The sequence below is a fragment of the Pararge aegeria genome, chromosome 2 (assembly GCF_905163445.1).
Source record: "Pararge aegeria chromosome 2, ilParAegt1.1, whole genome shotgun sequence".
Lineage (NCBI taxonomy): Eukaryota > Metazoa > Arthropoda > Insecta > Lepidoptera > Nymphalidae > Pararge > Pararge aegeria.
The window spans coordinates 17,323,240-17,341,069 of NC_053181.1; the positions used below are offsets into that span (position 1 = coordinate 17,323,240).

Sequence of the window (17,830 nt, forward strand, 5' to 3'; positions counted from 1 at the left end):
AAACTTGCCTCATTTCGAACACCGCCAATAATATTTTCTATTTCGTCATCGGGAAATAGATCTCCAACTTCACCTGAAGCTAGTAAATCATTGACTAAAACTAGAAATTGCTCATTAGCAACTTGAGCATCAGTCATTAAGAACATAATGCCAACATTTTTCAGTCCTGTCTTGATATACAAGCCGGAAAGTTCATGCTGAAAACACAAATCACATTTCACATTTTATTTATTTATTCATCAGGCAACAAAGATCCATTAATTAAATTATATTCAAAAGCATAAAAAAGCAATCTACGGTAGTGTTTCATTACTAAAAGGAATTGCATCCCCACACAGTAGAGAATAAATAGATAGAGTTTCCACACTAGAGGACTATCCTTCATTTCTGCCATCATGTGCAGAATGTTGTTGCTGCTTTTGAGAATTCTCGTTATAAGTGACGTCTTTTGAAAGTTAATATGAGACTCACGTAACTAAAATTATATAGCAATCAATGTTATAAGTACAACTATTTACTTTCAAATCTGACACACCGTATCCTTTTTTCAACTGGATTTGAGATACTTCCAAACTTGATATAAAGGCTGCCAAGCGTGATAATGATTGTTTGCCAGAACCTCCCACACCCACCAAAAGAGCACTCCCACGTGGGCTTTCAAGAATACGGCTGATTCTAAATCACAAAAAATTTGGCTTTATCATTAAAATTTCGTTTTTAAATGTACTTTCGTTTTATACTATAATATAATAATATATAAATGCTGGTTCCATGTTTTTGTTGTTTCTACCTGCAGATATGCATCATTGCATCTTCAAATAGGACGAGGTTCATAGCCGCTATAAGGTCATTGTAGCTCGATAAAGCCTCAGTAAGAAGCTTGTTAAGCTGCTCCCAGGAAGACACTGGCATGTATTTTGGTTCACCGATGCCACCCGCAAAATGGCAGTAGATATTCGGTCTTTCAAACACTGTACCCTCATCGATTTCCTTGAAAAAAAAAACTTATATATTGACACAGCAACAATAATATAGCAATATGACAAACAAAATATAATCACCTCAAAATTTTTTTTACACAGATCCACTTGCATCTTGAGGAATGCATCGATATCTTTATCTTCTGTCAACTTATCTCCATAAACTCTATGAGTCTCATGTAGCCAAAGCCGTATTAAGTCTGAAGGAATTACTAAACATTCATTTGTACTAAAAAGAAAACCCTGTAAAAAAAAAACTTCTAAAAATGATAAAACAAAATAAGGGCAGTGAAGAAGGATGAATAAAATATTACCTGAAATACGTTCGATAAATCCCTCAAATTAAAGATGTAATGAAATTTGATTGCAGTTGGTAAAAACACTTGTGATACTTTATTATGTAAAGCTATCGTTGCCGCAACAACATTTCCTGTTCACAATCAAAAGTAATCAAATATTAAATTCTTAACGAGATGCATATGTGTTGTGAAAATATGTACAGTAAGCAATTGAAACATGTGGTTCCAGTACACAAATTTTATTCTTATCAAAGTGGACCTAAATTAAATATAGTTTTGCGGGACATACGTCCCGCAAAACTATATTTAATTTAGGTCTGAACGACTAAAATATATACAAACAAATAGTATATGACATGAGAAGGAAATAAAGGTGATAAATGTAATAATAGCTTACTTGATATTTTAGCAATTTGTCCACCAATTCTCAACTCGGGGTTTGCCAAATGCTGACTCAAAATAGAATGGTAGATATTATTGAGTGCCTCAATATTCGGAAAACTTATAGCAAACACACAAAAGTGTCTTTTAAAGTTAATTTGGTTCGGTCGTACCAATGATTGTAGTCTAAATGCTGTCGTATAATAGTATGGGGTTGTACGGTTCCGTAAGGATCAACTTCTGGCATGTGACATACGTCCCGCAAAACTATATTTAATTTAGGTCTGAACGACTAAAATATATACAAACAAATAGTATATGACATGAGAAGGAAATAAAGGTGATAAATGTAATAATAGCTTACTTGATATTTTAGCAATTTGTCCACCAATTCTCAACTCGGGGTTTGCCAAATGCTGACTCAAAATAGAATGGTAGATATTATTGAGTGCCTCAATATTCGGAAAACTTATAGCAAACACACAAAAGTGTCTTTGCAATCGGGGATTAATTGTGAAACTACCAGAAGTCGGGTTCATACACGACACGTATTGAGTGTTGTGGATTTCTTTTAAAGTTAATTTGGTTCGGTCGTACCAATGATTGTAGTCTAAATGCTGTCGTATAATAGTATGGGGTTGTACGGTTCCGTAAGGATCAACTTCTGGCATGTTCATGTCGTCTATAAAGTATATAAGTGTCTTGTTTCCTGGGGGTCCGTAATTACGACCTGCCTTTTTTTCTAAAGGTTTTTCTAAAATCTTTTGTAGCATTTCAGATGTTGTATAGAAATTGAATGGAATGGACTGTATGGCATAGTTTTCTGAAAGGCTGAAACCATAGATTTATAAACAGTTGACGCAATTCAATAATTTTAATATAAAAAATATGCATAAGATATACATAAGAGATTATACAAAACCTTTGAAGCTTTTCATTGACAAGAACAGTTTTGCCACAGCCGGCACTTCCTACTAACATTACGGGATGTTTGTTTTTCATAAGTAAATCCAAAAAATATCGAACCCGAATTGTTTCTGCTGTTGGAACTAGTACTGCCTAAAATAACACGGCACGTCGTTTAATAATTATAAATGAAACTTCATTGAAATCAACTCAACACTTATTAACAAAATGTACCTGCAAAGGAATGTCACTATCTAATTCAAATTTAGTAATTTTCTCAGTCCAAGGTGTAAACTGCTTTGTTTCAGGATCAATATAATAGTCAAAAACTGTTCCACCAGGTGGAAATTTTACATTTTTAAACTCATTAACCCACCATTTTGAAAATTCTGTAAAATAAGATTTAGGATAATAAAATAAAATTAAATACGAATATGAATTATATGAATTATAACATTATTTTTCAAGCAACTGACCAATCCTGTAATCTACATTCGTGTCTTGGAACATAGCAGACCCAAAGGCCCAAACACATGCAAAAACAAAAAATATATCATGCCAATCTTTTGTACAATCTGGAGGTGTGTTCTCTGGGACCAATAAACAACTTAACAAATGACATAGCATTTGTATGTGGGCCATGTCTGCTATTGGTGTTATCTTCTTAAACCTGTTTCTTATATTTTCCAAACAAGGAGGAATGTATTTGTCAAAAAGAATGACCAAATTTGACTTTTCCGCAGGTATTTTTCTAGTCTCAACCCAGCTCGTTACGTACCTAAAAAGATACCAGCGATTACCAATACAAAAATAATCGAAAATTTAATTTTAATATAATCTTTTACTAACGGATTCCATCCCAAATCTTGTTGATTGATGTATAAAATACCAGCTCTTGAAACAGTTGCCGGAGTAGCGGTCCTTAAATTAGAAATTTCAAACATTAATCTCATGCTTGGTGTTAGAGCAATTCTCTCATTACTCGCCAAAGTAAGGATTTTATTATCATCCATGACCGTGTTCAATGATTCAATCCACATGGGATCTATATCTCCATCTAATACTATCCATTTTGGGTTTTCGCCCACAATATTTGCCTGATCCCTCATGATAACAGAAAATAAACCATCTTTCCATTCTCTTGTAGCGGGATTTATTATTCCAAACAATTCATCATTAGTTACTGCCTTTGGATTTAGGTCATTAAACATTGGTTTCTTCTTTAGATTTTGGTAAGTTTTAAATAGACTTTTCCAAACTTGAGTTTTGCCTGTACCAGCGTTGCCAACAATAAACACAGAATGCCGAACTTCTAGAAGTTCTTCTAACTGTACTACTTTTAAAATAAAATTGTCTTCTGGTTGTAAGAGTAAGTCCATAGCCGCTTGTTTAACGGTGCGCTCAAACTCTAAATCTCTTTTTCTAGGAACTTCAAGAGCGGGAAATAAATCACCAATTAAACCCATAAATACAGGCATATCGTCGGTTACTATTTTTGGTATGTTAAAATCACGTAATGTTCTCATTAAAACTTCTTCTTCAGGTCTCCCAGGATCGCCTCTCTTAAATTAATAGTAACTTATAAAAACATGTACATACCTACTAACTAATTTTACTATTAACAGTGTTATAAAAACATACCTTCAGGGAACCAGCTACAACCAAAACTGATTTTATCGCCCGTAGACCCCAATCGTAATGATCTTGTTTGGACAACAGTTCTTTGCACAAAGTGTATAAGGTGATAAATTTTCTAGCCAAGATTTTAGCATCCTGAAATCCTTCAGCAACTAACATTATTTCACAAATCAACTCAAAATCTGGTACCACCATAGCACATGGCCTAAAAAGTGCTTTCAGGTTCTCAGGTAATTCTGTTCTGCCTGCATAACCAGGATTCATTGTAATAAAAATTCCAACTGTAGGTACCAAAACTATAATTTCTCCCATGAAATTAAATTTCTCTTTTTTATCCCTAAAATTGAAATTGTTAACATAAATGTTGGTTTGTTACACAGATCTAAAATAGAGTTAATAGTATAATTACTAACCTTATGGCATCTTGAACAGATTTCACTTGAACTGCTACAACAGATAATACTTCAACTGAAATCCGATTGAATTCATCAAAACATCCCCACGCACCAGTCTGAGCTAATCCTTTATAAATATTTCCACAGGACTTGAAGAGAAAAATATTAGTAAAGTAAGGAAGGTATCCTTATATCGAAAAAAACTGCACAATTTTAAATTATATTACCTGGTAGTCCATTTGTTCAGAGCAATTGAAAACATACACCATAATGCCTAAAGCCCTTCCAAGATCTTTCGTTGTTTCAGTTTTCCCTGTTCCTGCGGGGCCAGCAGGGCCACCCCCCATAATTAAATGCAAAGACTGTAAAAAGAATAACTTCAATCATTACATTTAATTAAGGACGATGTTCCCACAATCATAGGTAATGTGTTTCTAAAAATTAATTAATTAATAAAGATTGTAAAAACGAATTTACTTGGGTTAGCGTTATATAGCATCGATCCGTTAAAGGTGTAATAACCAATCTTGGGGTATTTCCGAGATATTCGTAACTGTACTTAAATTGAGCATCACAGATGTTTGCGAAACAGTGTAGTTCTTTTTCACCCCATCTAAAAGGAAAATTTAGCATCGTCATCCTCAGTTAGTATTAGTGTAATAATGCTCAACAGACACAACGTCTCTCATAAAAGGCAGAGAAAAATCCATGACTTAGCGTGCTCTCGACAACAAGGAGGTGTACAGCGACATATTTTAACTTTCAACTGGTATGATACATTTAATGATTACATTTTATGAGTAAAATTAAATATATATCAATAACTGTATTTTGCTGTTTATTATCAAAATTTATGTATGAGAGCAAAACAAGTAAAGAGGCTAGAGAAGGACTAAAAATGTAAAAAAAAATTATGAATGAAAGTGGAAATGAAATAACCCTTACAACATTGTGCAGATGATTACTACAAGGTTTATTTAAAACCTGTGTCTAAGCTGCGATTGCCACTGAAATGCTGAGCCAGCTTCCACCTTTCCTTGAATTAATTTGCTGACTACATCTCTTGAATGCACATCTATGGTACAAATTGTCATAATCTTTTGTCGATCTTGTTTACTAAGCTCTCCAATTAGTAATGTTATCAACGTACTGAGTTGAGACAATTGTTTTTTATAATAATCCTTGAGGGCATTATCATATCCCTCTTCTAATCTACCGAATGCGATATTAACTTCCGATGTCCACCAGATTTGAGAGCAGCATAGAGATACTTGTGCCATAAAGTCGAACAACCATTGTTCTCGTGATTTTTCTTCGTAGGATACGATGGCTTCACCGAAACACTGTCGGATAGTGGATCTCATTATGTCTTGTAATCGATTAAGCCATATTTCAACCTAAAAATGATAAATACGACCATTTAGACCAATAAAATCTGTACGAATTCTTCATTCTCGTCATAGCAAATGAAGCATGATGTTCATTTTTTCTGCTTCTATTTAACATACAATTATGTTATGAGTAATAAATAAAATACAAATTACTAATTTATGAAAGATTTACTACTTACAGCACCAGTACAATCGCAGCTACCATGAAATGGAACTAGTTCACCATCTTTGGCTATCATCCCAGATGCAACCTTCTCATTTGGTTTGTCACTATCAATAAATTTAAGTTTTGCAATAGAATCAAAAAGTTTTGTTAAATGCCTAAAATGAAAATAAATTTTAGGCTAGGGAGATTCGATATAGAACATTTAATGTTATTTTTTTCTTTTCCATTCTAATTTCGTACCTTATAACAAGTTCAGCTTGATTTCCATTAGACAAAATATCTAAAAGATCAGCGGAAGACACAAAATAAAATCGTGGAAATGCTAATCTTTTAGTTTCTAGATATTCTGCTAAAGCTTTTTCACATATAACGAGATCCTTTTGTAAACTATCTAGAATCGCTACTAGCCCTTCTTTGTTAGTACCTTCAACAACATTTGGAGTTTTTGACATATCTTTTGATAAAATCTGTAAATAATATCTACTTAAAATATTAATGCTCATAATATTTTTTTAATTAATTTTTTTTCAATTCCAGATTCATACTTTAAATTCGGCATCGATCCTATCAAATCTTGCGGAATCATCAGGTAATTGCTTTCTTATATCCTCAGAACTCATAAATATACTTTCGAGATGTGTCCAAGTCCTTTGCACCTCAAACCACACTGTGATTACTTGATCTGCTACTGAAAGTTTTTGCTGCCAGCTGGACACTTCTTCGAGAAAATGTGCAATAAATTTTGATGTAATTAAATTTTGAAGTTGCACCTGTAACCGTTGTGTTAAAATTAATTTTATAAAATACGATTTTCGTAAATAAAATTATAAATAATTTCATGAATCAGTAATTTACCTGGTTCTCTTCAAGAGTTTCAATGAGTTCTTCGCTGGCTCTTAATAAAACACAACCAGTTCTTGTGTGCATTTCTTGTTCGAATTCCATTCCACTCCATGTTGTGTTTAAATCTTTCAATATTTTCTCCATTGACATTTCTTTTACTGCTTTATCAACAATGTTTTTTACTTCTTCCTCAAATTCATGCAGATTTAAGGCTAATAAGTCTGCTAATGTTGTGTTTGTATCCATGACTATTCGCACCTAAATAAATTCCAAGGTTAGATTATGATGTTTTGATGTATTGATATATATAATATATATATGTGCAGATGTGTTGCAACTTGCAAGTGCTATAGCAAGAATTTAAAAGTACAAATAATATGCCCATGCTTTATACATAATCACTTGCAATGAAGACAATATTTGTTTTATATACTAGAATTATATTATAATATTGTTTTTTTATCTATTCCTTTGTTCATTATACTTACAGTGAGTTCAGGTGGTAATGCGGCTAAGCTCTGTGAATCATAAACGTATTTACAAATTGAAAACATCAGCCACACACAACTTATGTAGTTATTAAAAATTTTAAATACTTTATATGTATATGTATATATATTTTATATATTTACAATTTAGAAACAATAATTGTATGCATCAGAATATTTAAAAAGGCAGAGACAGCAAATTGAAACAAATCACAACACCGGCAAAGTGAAGTGAACATGCAAAAATGCTTCACACAATAAACATTTCCAATTCAAAGTTCATTCCAATAAAATAGTGCCAATCAAGTGACGTACATCAAATATACACACATTTTATTTACAAATTTATCAAACCTTACAATCACTATTGCACAGGGTTATTTATTTACAATTTTTAATTTTATTCTGAAATTAATGTCACCTTAGTTGTCCTCATTAGTTGATCCCAATGTCTTTCTCTAATTGCGGGGTTTTGTAATTCCGCGACTGCTCTAAGAGAGGTCAACATATTTTTCACTGTTGCTTCTAAGGTAATATACGTATCCCAACTGTAAAAGTACTATTACATTTTACATAATTCAGTTTATTTTTAGCATTATTATTTATTCATGACATTACAAGCCCACCTTCTCATTTCTTTATCAAGTAATCTTATCTCTTTAGCAAACTTCTTGCATTCAATGTCCATATTTTCTACATCAATTTTACGCCAGGGGGTCGTTTTCCAGTCTTCTATACTTGTTCTCACAATATATACGTAGTCCCAGAGTTGCTAAGTATAATACATAATTATTTAATAACTTCAAAATACAACATATTTGCAAAAAAAATCAAAATACCTTTAACATTCTCAACTCTTTCCTACATTGCTTCAACAACTTAAATTCTGGAACATTAACTTCAAAAAGTGAACCTGATTCTTGTATGCCTTTCATTTCGTCTTCCAGGTTGAGCATTTCCTTATCTACTCTTGACATAACCGCATAGGGTTCGTCGCATTCATATTTAAAAAACTGAGAAAGACATAATAATTCATGTTAACCTTTGTACGCAATTTGCTGTTTGTAAGTAATTCTAAAAATATTCACTTACATCGTATTTTTTAAAGACGTCTCTGTAATAAGTAACGTGTGAATCAAATGTAGTTATTTTCTTTCTAATACCAGCAACTTCAGCAGCTTGTAGAGGTGCAACTTGTTGCTTCACAGTAAACGCTAACTTTTTAGTTGCCTGCCATTGTTCCGGCAATTCCTATAAACACAAAAAAAACCTAAACTATTAATTGTCAAAAAGTTAATCTAGATATTGTTTTTTAAATTTTATTATGTTAAAGAAAGATATATAAAAATAACAGACTTGTAACAGCACGTTCACTTCTTCAGGTATATCCATGTCATAAAACTTGAGCAGTTCAATTGTCTCAGTAAGAGGCTGAAACATATCGTCAGTTGTAACAGCTCGATCTTTAACGTTCATTAGATAACCCATTACTGATACCAGAGCCTCGTAACTACCCTCGGGTACCGGCTGTAGAAGACCTGAAATATAATTGTATGTTACATTTAGATGAATATTGTGGGCTTCTCATAAGATAAATTTGTTACCTTCGTCAGCTTTTCGTATAAAACTCCCCAAATCACTGAGGCTAGATGTAACATTATCTACTAAATGCTCCTTGTACATGTTACCCCATTTTCTCACAGTGTTTAGAAGGGCTTGTCGGAATGGTCTTATGTCTACCTGCAATAAATTCATGCTCAATTGCCATTTATTCCTTATATTTATATTAGGCATATGTTGTAGTCAAAAGCCAAAAACCTGGTTTTTACTGGCAACACGAGTTTTGCCGGAAAAGCGCCCGTATAAATAAAATTAATTCTATTCTTAAAATTGTAATGCAAGGTCTTTATTTTAGATATTACGTAGTATACGTTACCTGAAACCAGGAATTAAACACTTTATAAGAATCCATGTCTTCTATATCCATAAATAGATTTTCGTAATGGTCTATTTGTTCTCTGAAAGCCTCCATTTTAGGTGCACAAGGAGTTGGTGGAACAACTTCTTTATCTTCAGAACCAATCCGATCTATTTCATCAGGAGATAATATTCTACCATATGTCAGAAATATTTCCATGATAGCATCGCGCTCCTCAAGCCATAAATAACAATAGGTCTCGAACGTTTTACAAAACTCATTTGCTTCTTCTATCACCTGTAATCAAGCAGTTCAATTAATATGAAGATAGTTAGTATAATCATGCGAAACTAATTTATTACGATGTTTCATTACTCTTTCAATCCCACTTAGAATTTCATCCTTCATCTCAATGATGTCACTGTGGCTTATAATCTGATCATTGTAGGATTCCTCTTTCTTTGGATCAACTCTTTTAACGAATGTTGACATTTTTAGAATATCATTAATCAAATTATTAATCATAGCTGTAAATCCTTTTTCTTCGTTAGGGTCTAAGCTAGGACAGAAAACCATATCAGGTTCTAAAAGCTCTAACTGGGCTTCAAACAGTGGAGCTAGTTTATTCTTAGGGTTCATGTGTTCGGAGACATAACCTAAACTGCAATAATGTTAGAATTATTATTTATCTTAGCATATATTATCGTTTATGAAAAAAACTGTTGCCACTTCATAAAAAAAAATTATATACCTGCAAGCTATCGACTTAAATAAAGTTTCTTCAATTAAGCTATCTATAAATGCAACATACGACAGCCAAATATCACTGTCCTGATTATCTTGCATATTAAATAGTTCCATGTTTTCTTGAAGAAGCACCATTATTCGATCAGCCGTTTCTTTAATTTCAGTATAGCGTTTGTTCGTCCTTTCTGGCCAGTCATCTAAATTAAGCAATGTGTCCTGATGCAAATAAATTAATTTTAATTAAAACTGCTATTTATTTAATTAAATCAGTCTCTTCATTATCTTCATAGTTAACTACCTCGTTGGTCTAGCGGTTAGCATGTTCAACTACAGACTACGAGGTACTGGGTTCGGATCCCGGGTTGGGCCTAAAATTGTTAGGTATTATGTCCTTTCTGTCAAAAGTTTTAAATACCAGCTCGTAGTTTGAAAATTGGCTTTGTTAATCAGACAGCCCGCGTGCCTCGGAGCTTAATAAGCCGCCCGCCCTGGTTATTATCACTCCGACCGCATTGGTACAGCGTAGTGGATCTATGCTCTAAAATTGTTTCTTCTATGAGAGAGGCCGGTAATCTTTAGTGGGGGACGTTAACAGGCTGCGGATGATGATGATAATTATTGTATCCACTACGAATCCTTTTTACCTTTTTCTCCTCTTTTCTTTCGAACAATGGCTGTGACGTCCAAGGTTTCATTATAGCTTTTATCTCTTTCAAATTGTCTTGTATTCTTGACATACGCTCATACAAGTTACCGACCAGTTTATGCAACTCTTGCAAATAATCCCAAAGATCTGCGAAACATTATAAAATTTCAGCATAATAAACTTAAAAATACTAATGTTTTTCCTTAAATAAAAAGTTAGTAACCTTTTGAATTCCAGTTTAGTTCATTTTGTCCCATTTCAATCCTTTGATCTATCGCTTTTATTTCATCTTCGACTAGATCAAATTCCACCTTTTGGCTATTTTTGCGTATCTGGTTATACCAGTCGATCGTTATGGTAAGATTAATACGATACTGTCTGAATATTTCTTGTTTCCCAAATAACTCCAAACTTTCACTAGGCAATTCCTTTTTTAGTTCAGGATTAACTCGTAGATGATGAACTTCTTTCATTAGTTCAAAAAGCTAGAATTTTCAAAAGCATAATAGTACCGATACAGTATAACAGTTGAAGGCAGTCAGAGTAATTTGTTTTTTTTTAATTAACTTGATTTTACCGCTGGACTGAAGTTTAACACGAGATCTGAGCCTTGTCGCGCTAGGATTGCATTGTTTGATTTTTCCTCGATAATCTTTGGAATTGTTACAGCCCATTCATGAAAAAATTTCTTCTTAAACTCATTAATGTCATCCATGAGTTTCTCGTATCTCGTAAATAATTTATTCGCATCCTCGCAATCTTTGATCCTATTATAACATTTTACATTAAATTTCATTAAAAATAAATCAAAGTTATCTATAAATTTAAGTTGGCACCATAAATACAATCTGTAAAGATTATGCTTATACATAAAGGTTAACAAGTAACAATAGAATCTTTGGCAACTTTTGCATGAGGAATCCATTTCTTCCGTTGCTAGAAAGTCAAATAATCGGCTTTCGCAATTTGCCCCACCCAGATTACTAACGGGTGCGGCAAATTGCGAAAGCTGATTACAGACCAAACCATTTCTTCATACACGAATAGAACTCAAAAATTTTCGTCTTCAAAACCTTCTGAAATATATGCGAATATATCTGAAATATCTAATTACATATCTGAAAAGGCAATAAGCATATTAACAAATACGAAATTATGATAATCCTTGCTTAGTTTCCATTTGATTTATAAGTTTAAGATAGACTTACGGGTGTTGTAAATTTCTAAAGCAAGATACTGGTTTAGTGACTCTAGCAGCTAATGTCGTCATATATAAAATTCCTCCCGCTATAGGTGGGAAGAATGCGTCTATTTCCATGTGACCATATTTCTCTTGACGTTTGCATTGTTCTCTAAAAAGTTCCTGTTTCGAAAAAAATATATCCATATTAAATTATAATTATTATCCAAATAAAGTTTTAAAAAAAAAAGTACCTGTATCGAAAAAGATATATCCATATTAAATTATAATTATTATACAACGAAAGTTTTTATTTTGTCAAAAAATCATTAAAAATATTCTTTAACTTACTTCGCAGATACCTATTTCTTCGTCGAGCATAACGATTATTTCGACGTATTTGGCTGTAAATTCGTTTTTAATGAGTGGTCGATCTAACACGGAGCCCACAATATCGATCAACTAAAACAAATTCAAACATTAGCAAAAACACAGTCATAGAACTACTAAATCATAACCAATTCCACATTACCTTAAATATTCCTTCTAAAGTAGAACAGTTATCAAACGATTCAACTAGGACTGTGGACAGTTTAAGATCCAAATCAATTATATTTTCCTGGAATGCTTTGAAGTCCTCGTTAAAAGTTTCATCATCGGGATCTAAGACATCATAAGATTTCGAAGCAAAACTATGAAAGTATGCGTCGAATTCAGCTGAAATATCTCTGATCTGTCCACCTAGTACACGTCCTTTCATTCCACCAATTTCGATCTTTTCTAGTTTTTGAAACTCTAAAACTGTTTTGAAAAACCACTGAATGGTATTCAGTCTCCCTAAAAATTTATTCATCCTTTCGAAAACTACATTCGGATGAAATGTCCACGGAATTACTGCGCGATCAATAAAATATTTGGGCAAATTTTCTTTAAAATAGTCAAATGTGTTTCGGAAGCTTTTCAATATGTCAATCGTCAACTGAATTCGTTGCCTTGCTTCATCTATGTCACTGTGAAACAGGGTACTCGGGTCAAGGCATTTCTTGGCCTGAAACAAGAGTACTAAGTATTTACTTTTTACTTTATAGTTATCTATTACTCGTAGATAGACTTGATAATATAATAATTTAAAATAATAAATAAATATACTACGACAATGCACACATCGCCATGTAGCCCCAAAGCAAGCGTAGCTTGTGTTATGGGTACTAAGATGACTGATGAATATCTTTATGAATAATATACATAAATTCTTATAAAATACAGATAAACACCCAGACACTGAAAAACATTCATGCTCATCACACAAACATTTTTCCAGTTGCGGAAATCGAACCCACAAACTTGGAAAGTGGCGTGCACTGGGTTTCTTACTAGGGTATGCTTATAGTAGGAAAATTGCATAAATGGCAATAATCCTCCTCCTACAAGAGTTATATATATCAATTTTAGGGTAAGCACTGCTTTTGAGCATGTATGAAGTGCACGCCACTGGCCTTGGACTCAGAAAGCAGGGTCGCTGCCCACTGCGCCAATCGGCCGTCATAAAACATAGCTTACACATTTGCTAGCTTACCTGATAGACAAGTAAATTACAGATCTGCTTTATCAAAACCATGAGCTTTGACGAGCTACAGTAGTATTTGGAATCGCGCCACACCAGACATATAACATGAAAGAGTGGGCGAAATAATGGTTGACACTCAGTAAAATCAGTATCTTCAAGTCCCTGAAAATGTTTCTCCAAGGTCCTTAGGTATAAATCGATTTCTCGCGCTTCCGCCAATGCTAAACAAAATAAATCGATAGAGAAGTCATTTAGAAAATATAACGAACATTAAAGTATTATATAAATAACATAATGTCATGATATCGGGACGGGTCTCCTCCCACGATGAGAAGGGGTTAAGGCAGTAGTCCACCACGCTGGTCCAGTGCGGATTGGTGGACCCCACATACCTTTGAGAACATTATATAGAACTCTCAGGTTTTTCCACGATGTTTTCCTTCACCGTCGAAGCAAGTGATATTATTAATTACTTAAAACGCACATAACTTTTAAAAAGTTAGAGGTGCGTGCTGGGATTCGAACTCGGCGCCCCGAAACTGAAGTCGAACTCCTACCCACTGCGCTATCACCGCTACAATAACACAATGTGATACTTAATATATATTTACCTGACACAATATTTTTAAACAACCGACTGAAACAAGGGTAGTAGGCGGAGGTAGTTTTTTCCAATATAACGGCCATGCATCGAACGCGATCCGTGCGTAGCTGATCGTAAATGTAGTTGAGATTACTCAGACGTGACTTCCAAAAGGCGAGTTCTGAAAATGCGAATCTATGTAAATATGTACCCTTATAACTTACATATATACAAGCACATCGACCATTTTCGGAGAATTCGTCGTTTATAATTTTTTTTCATTCCACTATTACTTAGCCCTTGACTGCAATCTCACCTGGGGGTAAGTGGTGGAAACTACATCTAAGACTTAGCGGGCTGGGGAATGTGGCGGTCATTAACACGTACTCCTATATCGGTGTCTACGCGATATCGCACCGGAGTGATAAATCGCATAGCGGCACGTCTTTGTCTGTAACTAGCCACGGCCAAAGCCTCCCACAAGGCCAGAGCAAAGAAAATTTAGAAATTTTAAATTCCCAAATTGCCATACCGGGAAAATAACGGGAGAATTACAACGTACAACTACGGCGGTCACCGATGCACCAAGGCGACATGAAAAATTAAGGAATACTTACCCACACTCGGCAAAGGATTTTGTCCATTTTCAAATGCAAGTGCTGAATCTTCCATCATGACATCATTGATTTGCTGAGCCCATTTTATAACAACTCCTTCAATGGCACTCTTTAAGTATAAGTCTACTTCTTCCCCTCGTAAGAGCCCTTTTTCCGCTTCATACACTAGTTCGACGCCAACTGGCATTGGCAGCACCGTTTGGCCATTCACTTTACCTTTAACCTACATTAAAATGTTTGTAAGTGTATACAACGTGTAACCGAATTGTGAAAAAACCGTAACCGAAGGTGCATAAGTATATATCATAAAAAATTACGCTGTGAAAATATTAAATATTAAATTCAAAACATTGTAAGTGTTTACTTATGACACGTGCGACTAATAAAGTAATAGCATTCACTCGATTTTAATTTTGCATATGATGTTAGGGCTGTATCTGATTTCTTTAAGTAAAAACTATGGCGGTGGTTTACTCAAAAACCAATAGCGTTTCGGTTTCACAAGTCAGAGACAGTAAATAATGTACGTCTCAAGAATGTGAAGTAATATTTCGGTTTTCATTTACACGTTGTATAGTGGAATAAAAGTAAAAACTAATACTATGTACAATGTACATACATATATAGACAGCATACATATACCTATCTCATGGGAAGCGTGCGGTGAAGATGACGCGAAGTTTCACGCTTTTTGTTCACGCAAAAAGTTCTCAACGAGCCTAAAGCAGTTTACATTTCTAAACTATAATCTTACCTCATAAACCGTGCTTTTGAGATTATGTATTTGCTTGAGGATATCTTGAGAGACGACAAGTGGCCATCCTTCATGGTTCAGTGGATTCGATAGAAGAGGAACGAACACTTCATCTACCAAAGATGCCAGCTCGTCTATCAATCTTGGAGCGAGGTCTCCTGTTAACATTTCACAAAATTTCATATAACATCCGAAATGCGGGATAATACAAAACCCTTTCTGCCACTTACATAATTTTGCACTTACCAAAAATTACCATCTCAGCGCATTTCTCTTTAGGAACTACGTCCGGTTTCTTTTTAACGAAATAAACTGCTTTATTTTTCAGGTAACAAGGAAAGGATACAACTGGGACAAGCTGAGCGGCATGTGTCAAAACTATCACCAAAAGAATGGGATAAGGTTTGTCTAAGAATTCCTTTAACGTGGTTCTGTGCTCCTCTATACTCAACACACGCATCCATTTCTCAGGTTTCAGTTTTAAAGACTTGACAACGTAGGATCCAATAAAATCGCATCGCGGGTCCTGATTGGATGAGGATGGACCCGGCTGATCCATTTTTGGGATATTAAAATGTGATTTTCATTATAAATTTTGTAAGAAGTATTAACAGACGAACTGGAAGTCAACTAATGCTGTGCCGGTCGAGGAGATAGTGACAAGCTGCGGCAGAGCCTGGCAAATGGCAAGTCACGCAAATCCAATGGTATGCCATTATGGAACGATGTCTCCTTTGTAACGAGCTATCATTTCGCCTACAAACATGGATTATGTACGGTGTACGGTAACCAAAAAAAATATTTAATTTACGACTCTTCCAACTTAAAGTTTCTTCACAAAAATATTTAATTTTAGCTTGAAGTTGCCTTAAGGCCTTAAGGAATTTATGATGACTTTCATTTTATATCTTCCACTCTCCGTCCCTTCAACTGACTTTGAATTTAAGGACTATTGGTGTTATTTAGAGCGTAAAGGAAGAAAGAGCAAACAAACTAACATACATAATATTAGTATAGATTATTATTAACCTTTTCTTCGAAAAAGACAGGAATGATTCCTAACATATCCTAGAGCTGGATATATAGAGTAGCTGGATATATAGAGCTAATCGTAAGTTTTGTCACTTTTTAACAATAAAACAAATGAGAAAGACAAAATTGGCTATCCAACACTTATCACTTATCAGTTTGATTTAGTAAAAGAACTTTCTGGTATGAAGCTTGTCCGGGGAAGTACTACCGCCATGTTATATTCTGCCTCACAGCAGCACTGTTTCAATGCTGTATTCCGCTCTGAAGGGCGTGGTTATCGGTGTAATTACGGGCACTTGAGGCTTAACACCTACGCCTCAGGACGATATACACAGGGCTGCTCTTGGTAGGACGTATTCTTTTCATGCCCTCAAAGTGTTGCTCCGGTTATAGGCAAAGGTTTTCACTTACCCGGTGAGCATTTGCTTGGTCCGTCAATATTACCTAATATAAATAATAAAAAAATTTATCTTAAATACACTTTTATTGTACACCAAAGAATAAAAAAAGTAGTTACAGAGATATAAATACATATCAAGAGAGTACAATTTGGTGGCCTTATCGCTACATAGCGATTTCTTCCAGGCAACCAATGGCGTAAAAGGAAAAAACATAGAAATGAGGATCTTATTATAGATCTTATTAGCTATATATCTTTTAAGTAGAAGTAAGCTGCAGACGGTACAATTTTCTTGTACTTTTCCAGGCGCGTACCAGGTACGTGCAGTTCCGCCCCGGACGCCCACCAGATGACAGTCGCGACGTCGCGAATAAGGTCAACTGTCGCTACAAAAGTTATGAGCCTAAGCTATAAGCGGATTGAATTATGAGGGTAGTAAGAAATACATTATATTATACTGTCTTGTGCATTATGGTAATCGCTGTACTTCGGCATAAAAGCAACGGGTTCACGTTACGACTAACTTCTAGCAGGGCTAGCTTAAGAAGAGGTCAACAATTTTAGCCTTAGATTATAGTAACTGACGAGGGATAAAATTCACTTGTCCATTTATTTATTTATTCTTTTTAAAAACTTTATTGCATAATAAAGGAAACACACACAGGAACACTTACATTAACATAAATTATATGCAAAAGGCGGCCTTACTACTAAAAGTGATCTCTTCCAGGCTACCTTAACTATTGGAATAAGGCAATGAGAGACGGGAAATCCATCTGCACTTCTACGAGCAAAAAGAGAAATTATCACCGTTTAATGTTAAACGTATATTATTTTCGCGCCTCGCCTGGAGAGTGATTTAATCCGTGCGGAAAATTATATATTTTACCCTTTTCTCA

At 34.4% G+C, this 17,830-nt stretch overlaps 1 protein-coding gene across 1 annotated transcript in view; it reads right to left on the reverse strand.

Moving 5' to 3' along the window:
- LOC120629273 (dynein beta chain, ciliary) overlaps window positions 1-16,058 on the reverse strand; it is a 29,468-nt gene extending 13,410 nt beyond the window's left edge. Inside the window, exons 1-40 of the mRNA XM_039898169.1 lie at window positions 15,746-16,058; window positions 15,500-15,657; window positions 14,746-14,968; window positions 14,157-14,309; window positions 13,555-13,766; window positions 12,511-13,026; window positions 12,330-12,440; window positions 12,007-12,161; window positions 11,376-11,565; window positions 11,022-11,283; window positions 10,797-10,945; window positions 10,157-10,368; window positions 9,781-10,066; window positions 9,424-9,702; window positions 9,092-9,227; window positions 8,844-9,025; window positions 8,580-8,738; window positions 8,327-8,500; window positions 8,114-8,259; window positions 7,909-8,035; window positions 7,488-7,517; window positions 7,012-7,257; window positions 6,702-6,926; window positions 6,397-6,623; window positions 6,170-6,311; window positions 5,584-5,996; window positions 5,077-5,212; window positions 4,827-4,961; window positions 4,618-4,748; window positions 4,208-4,541; window positions 3,416-4,128; window positions 3,043-3,344; window positions 2,801-2,955; window positions 2,583-2,719; window positions 2,025-2,491; window positions 1,295-1,410; window positions 1,062-1,223; window positions 791-990; window positions 519-675; window positions 9-197 (exon numbers count right to left, since the gene is read on the reverse strand). Of these exons, the coding sequence (XP_039754103.1) occupies window positions 9-197; window positions 519-675; window positions 791-990; window positions 1,062-1,223; window positions 1,295-1,410; window positions 2,025-2,491; window positions 2,583-2,719; window positions 2,801-2,955; window positions 3,043-3,344; window positions 3,416-4,128; window positions 4,208-4,541; window positions 4,618-4,748; window positions 4,827-4,961; window positions 5,077-5,212; window positions 5,584-5,996; window positions 6,170-6,311; window positions 6,397-6,623; window positions 6,702-6,926; window positions 7,012-7,257; window positions 7,488-7,517; window positions 7,909-8,035; window positions 8,114-8,259; window positions 8,327-8,500; window positions 8,580-8,738; window positions 8,844-9,025; window positions 9,092-9,227; window positions 9,424-9,702; window positions 9,781-10,066; window positions 10,157-10,368; window positions 10,797-10,945; window positions 11,022-11,283; window positions 11,376-11,565; window positions 12,007-12,161; window positions 12,330-12,440; window positions 12,511-13,026; window positions 13,555-13,766; window positions 14,157-14,309; window positions 14,746-14,968; window positions 15,500-15,657; window positions 15,746-16,058 (8,760 nt within the window). The remainder of the gene's footprint in view (window positions 1-8; window positions 198-518; window positions 676-790; window positions 991-1,061; window positions 1,224-1,294; window positions 1,411-2,024; window positions 2,492-2,582; window positions 2,720-2,800; window positions 2,956-3,042; window positions 3,345-3,415; window positions 4,129-4,207; window positions 4,542-4,617; window positions 4,749-4,826; window positions 4,962-5,076; window positions 5,213-5,583; window positions 5,997-6,169; window positions 6,312-6,396; window positions 6,624-6,701; window positions 6,927-7,011; window positions 7,258-7,487; window positions 7,518-7,908; window positions 8,036-8,113; window positions 8,260-8,326; window positions 8,501-8,579; window positions 8,739-8,843; window positions 9,026-9,091; window positions 9,228-9,423; window positions 9,703-9,780; window positions 10,067-10,156; window positions 10,369-10,796; window positions 10,946-11,021; window positions 11,284-11,375; window positions 11,566-12,006; window positions 12,162-12,329; window positions 12,441-12,510; window positions 13,027-13,554; window positions 13,767-14,156; window positions 14,310-14,745; window positions 14,969-15,499; window positions 15,658-15,745) is intronic.
- Between the last annotated feature and the right edge of the window lie 1,772 nt (window positions 16,059-17,830).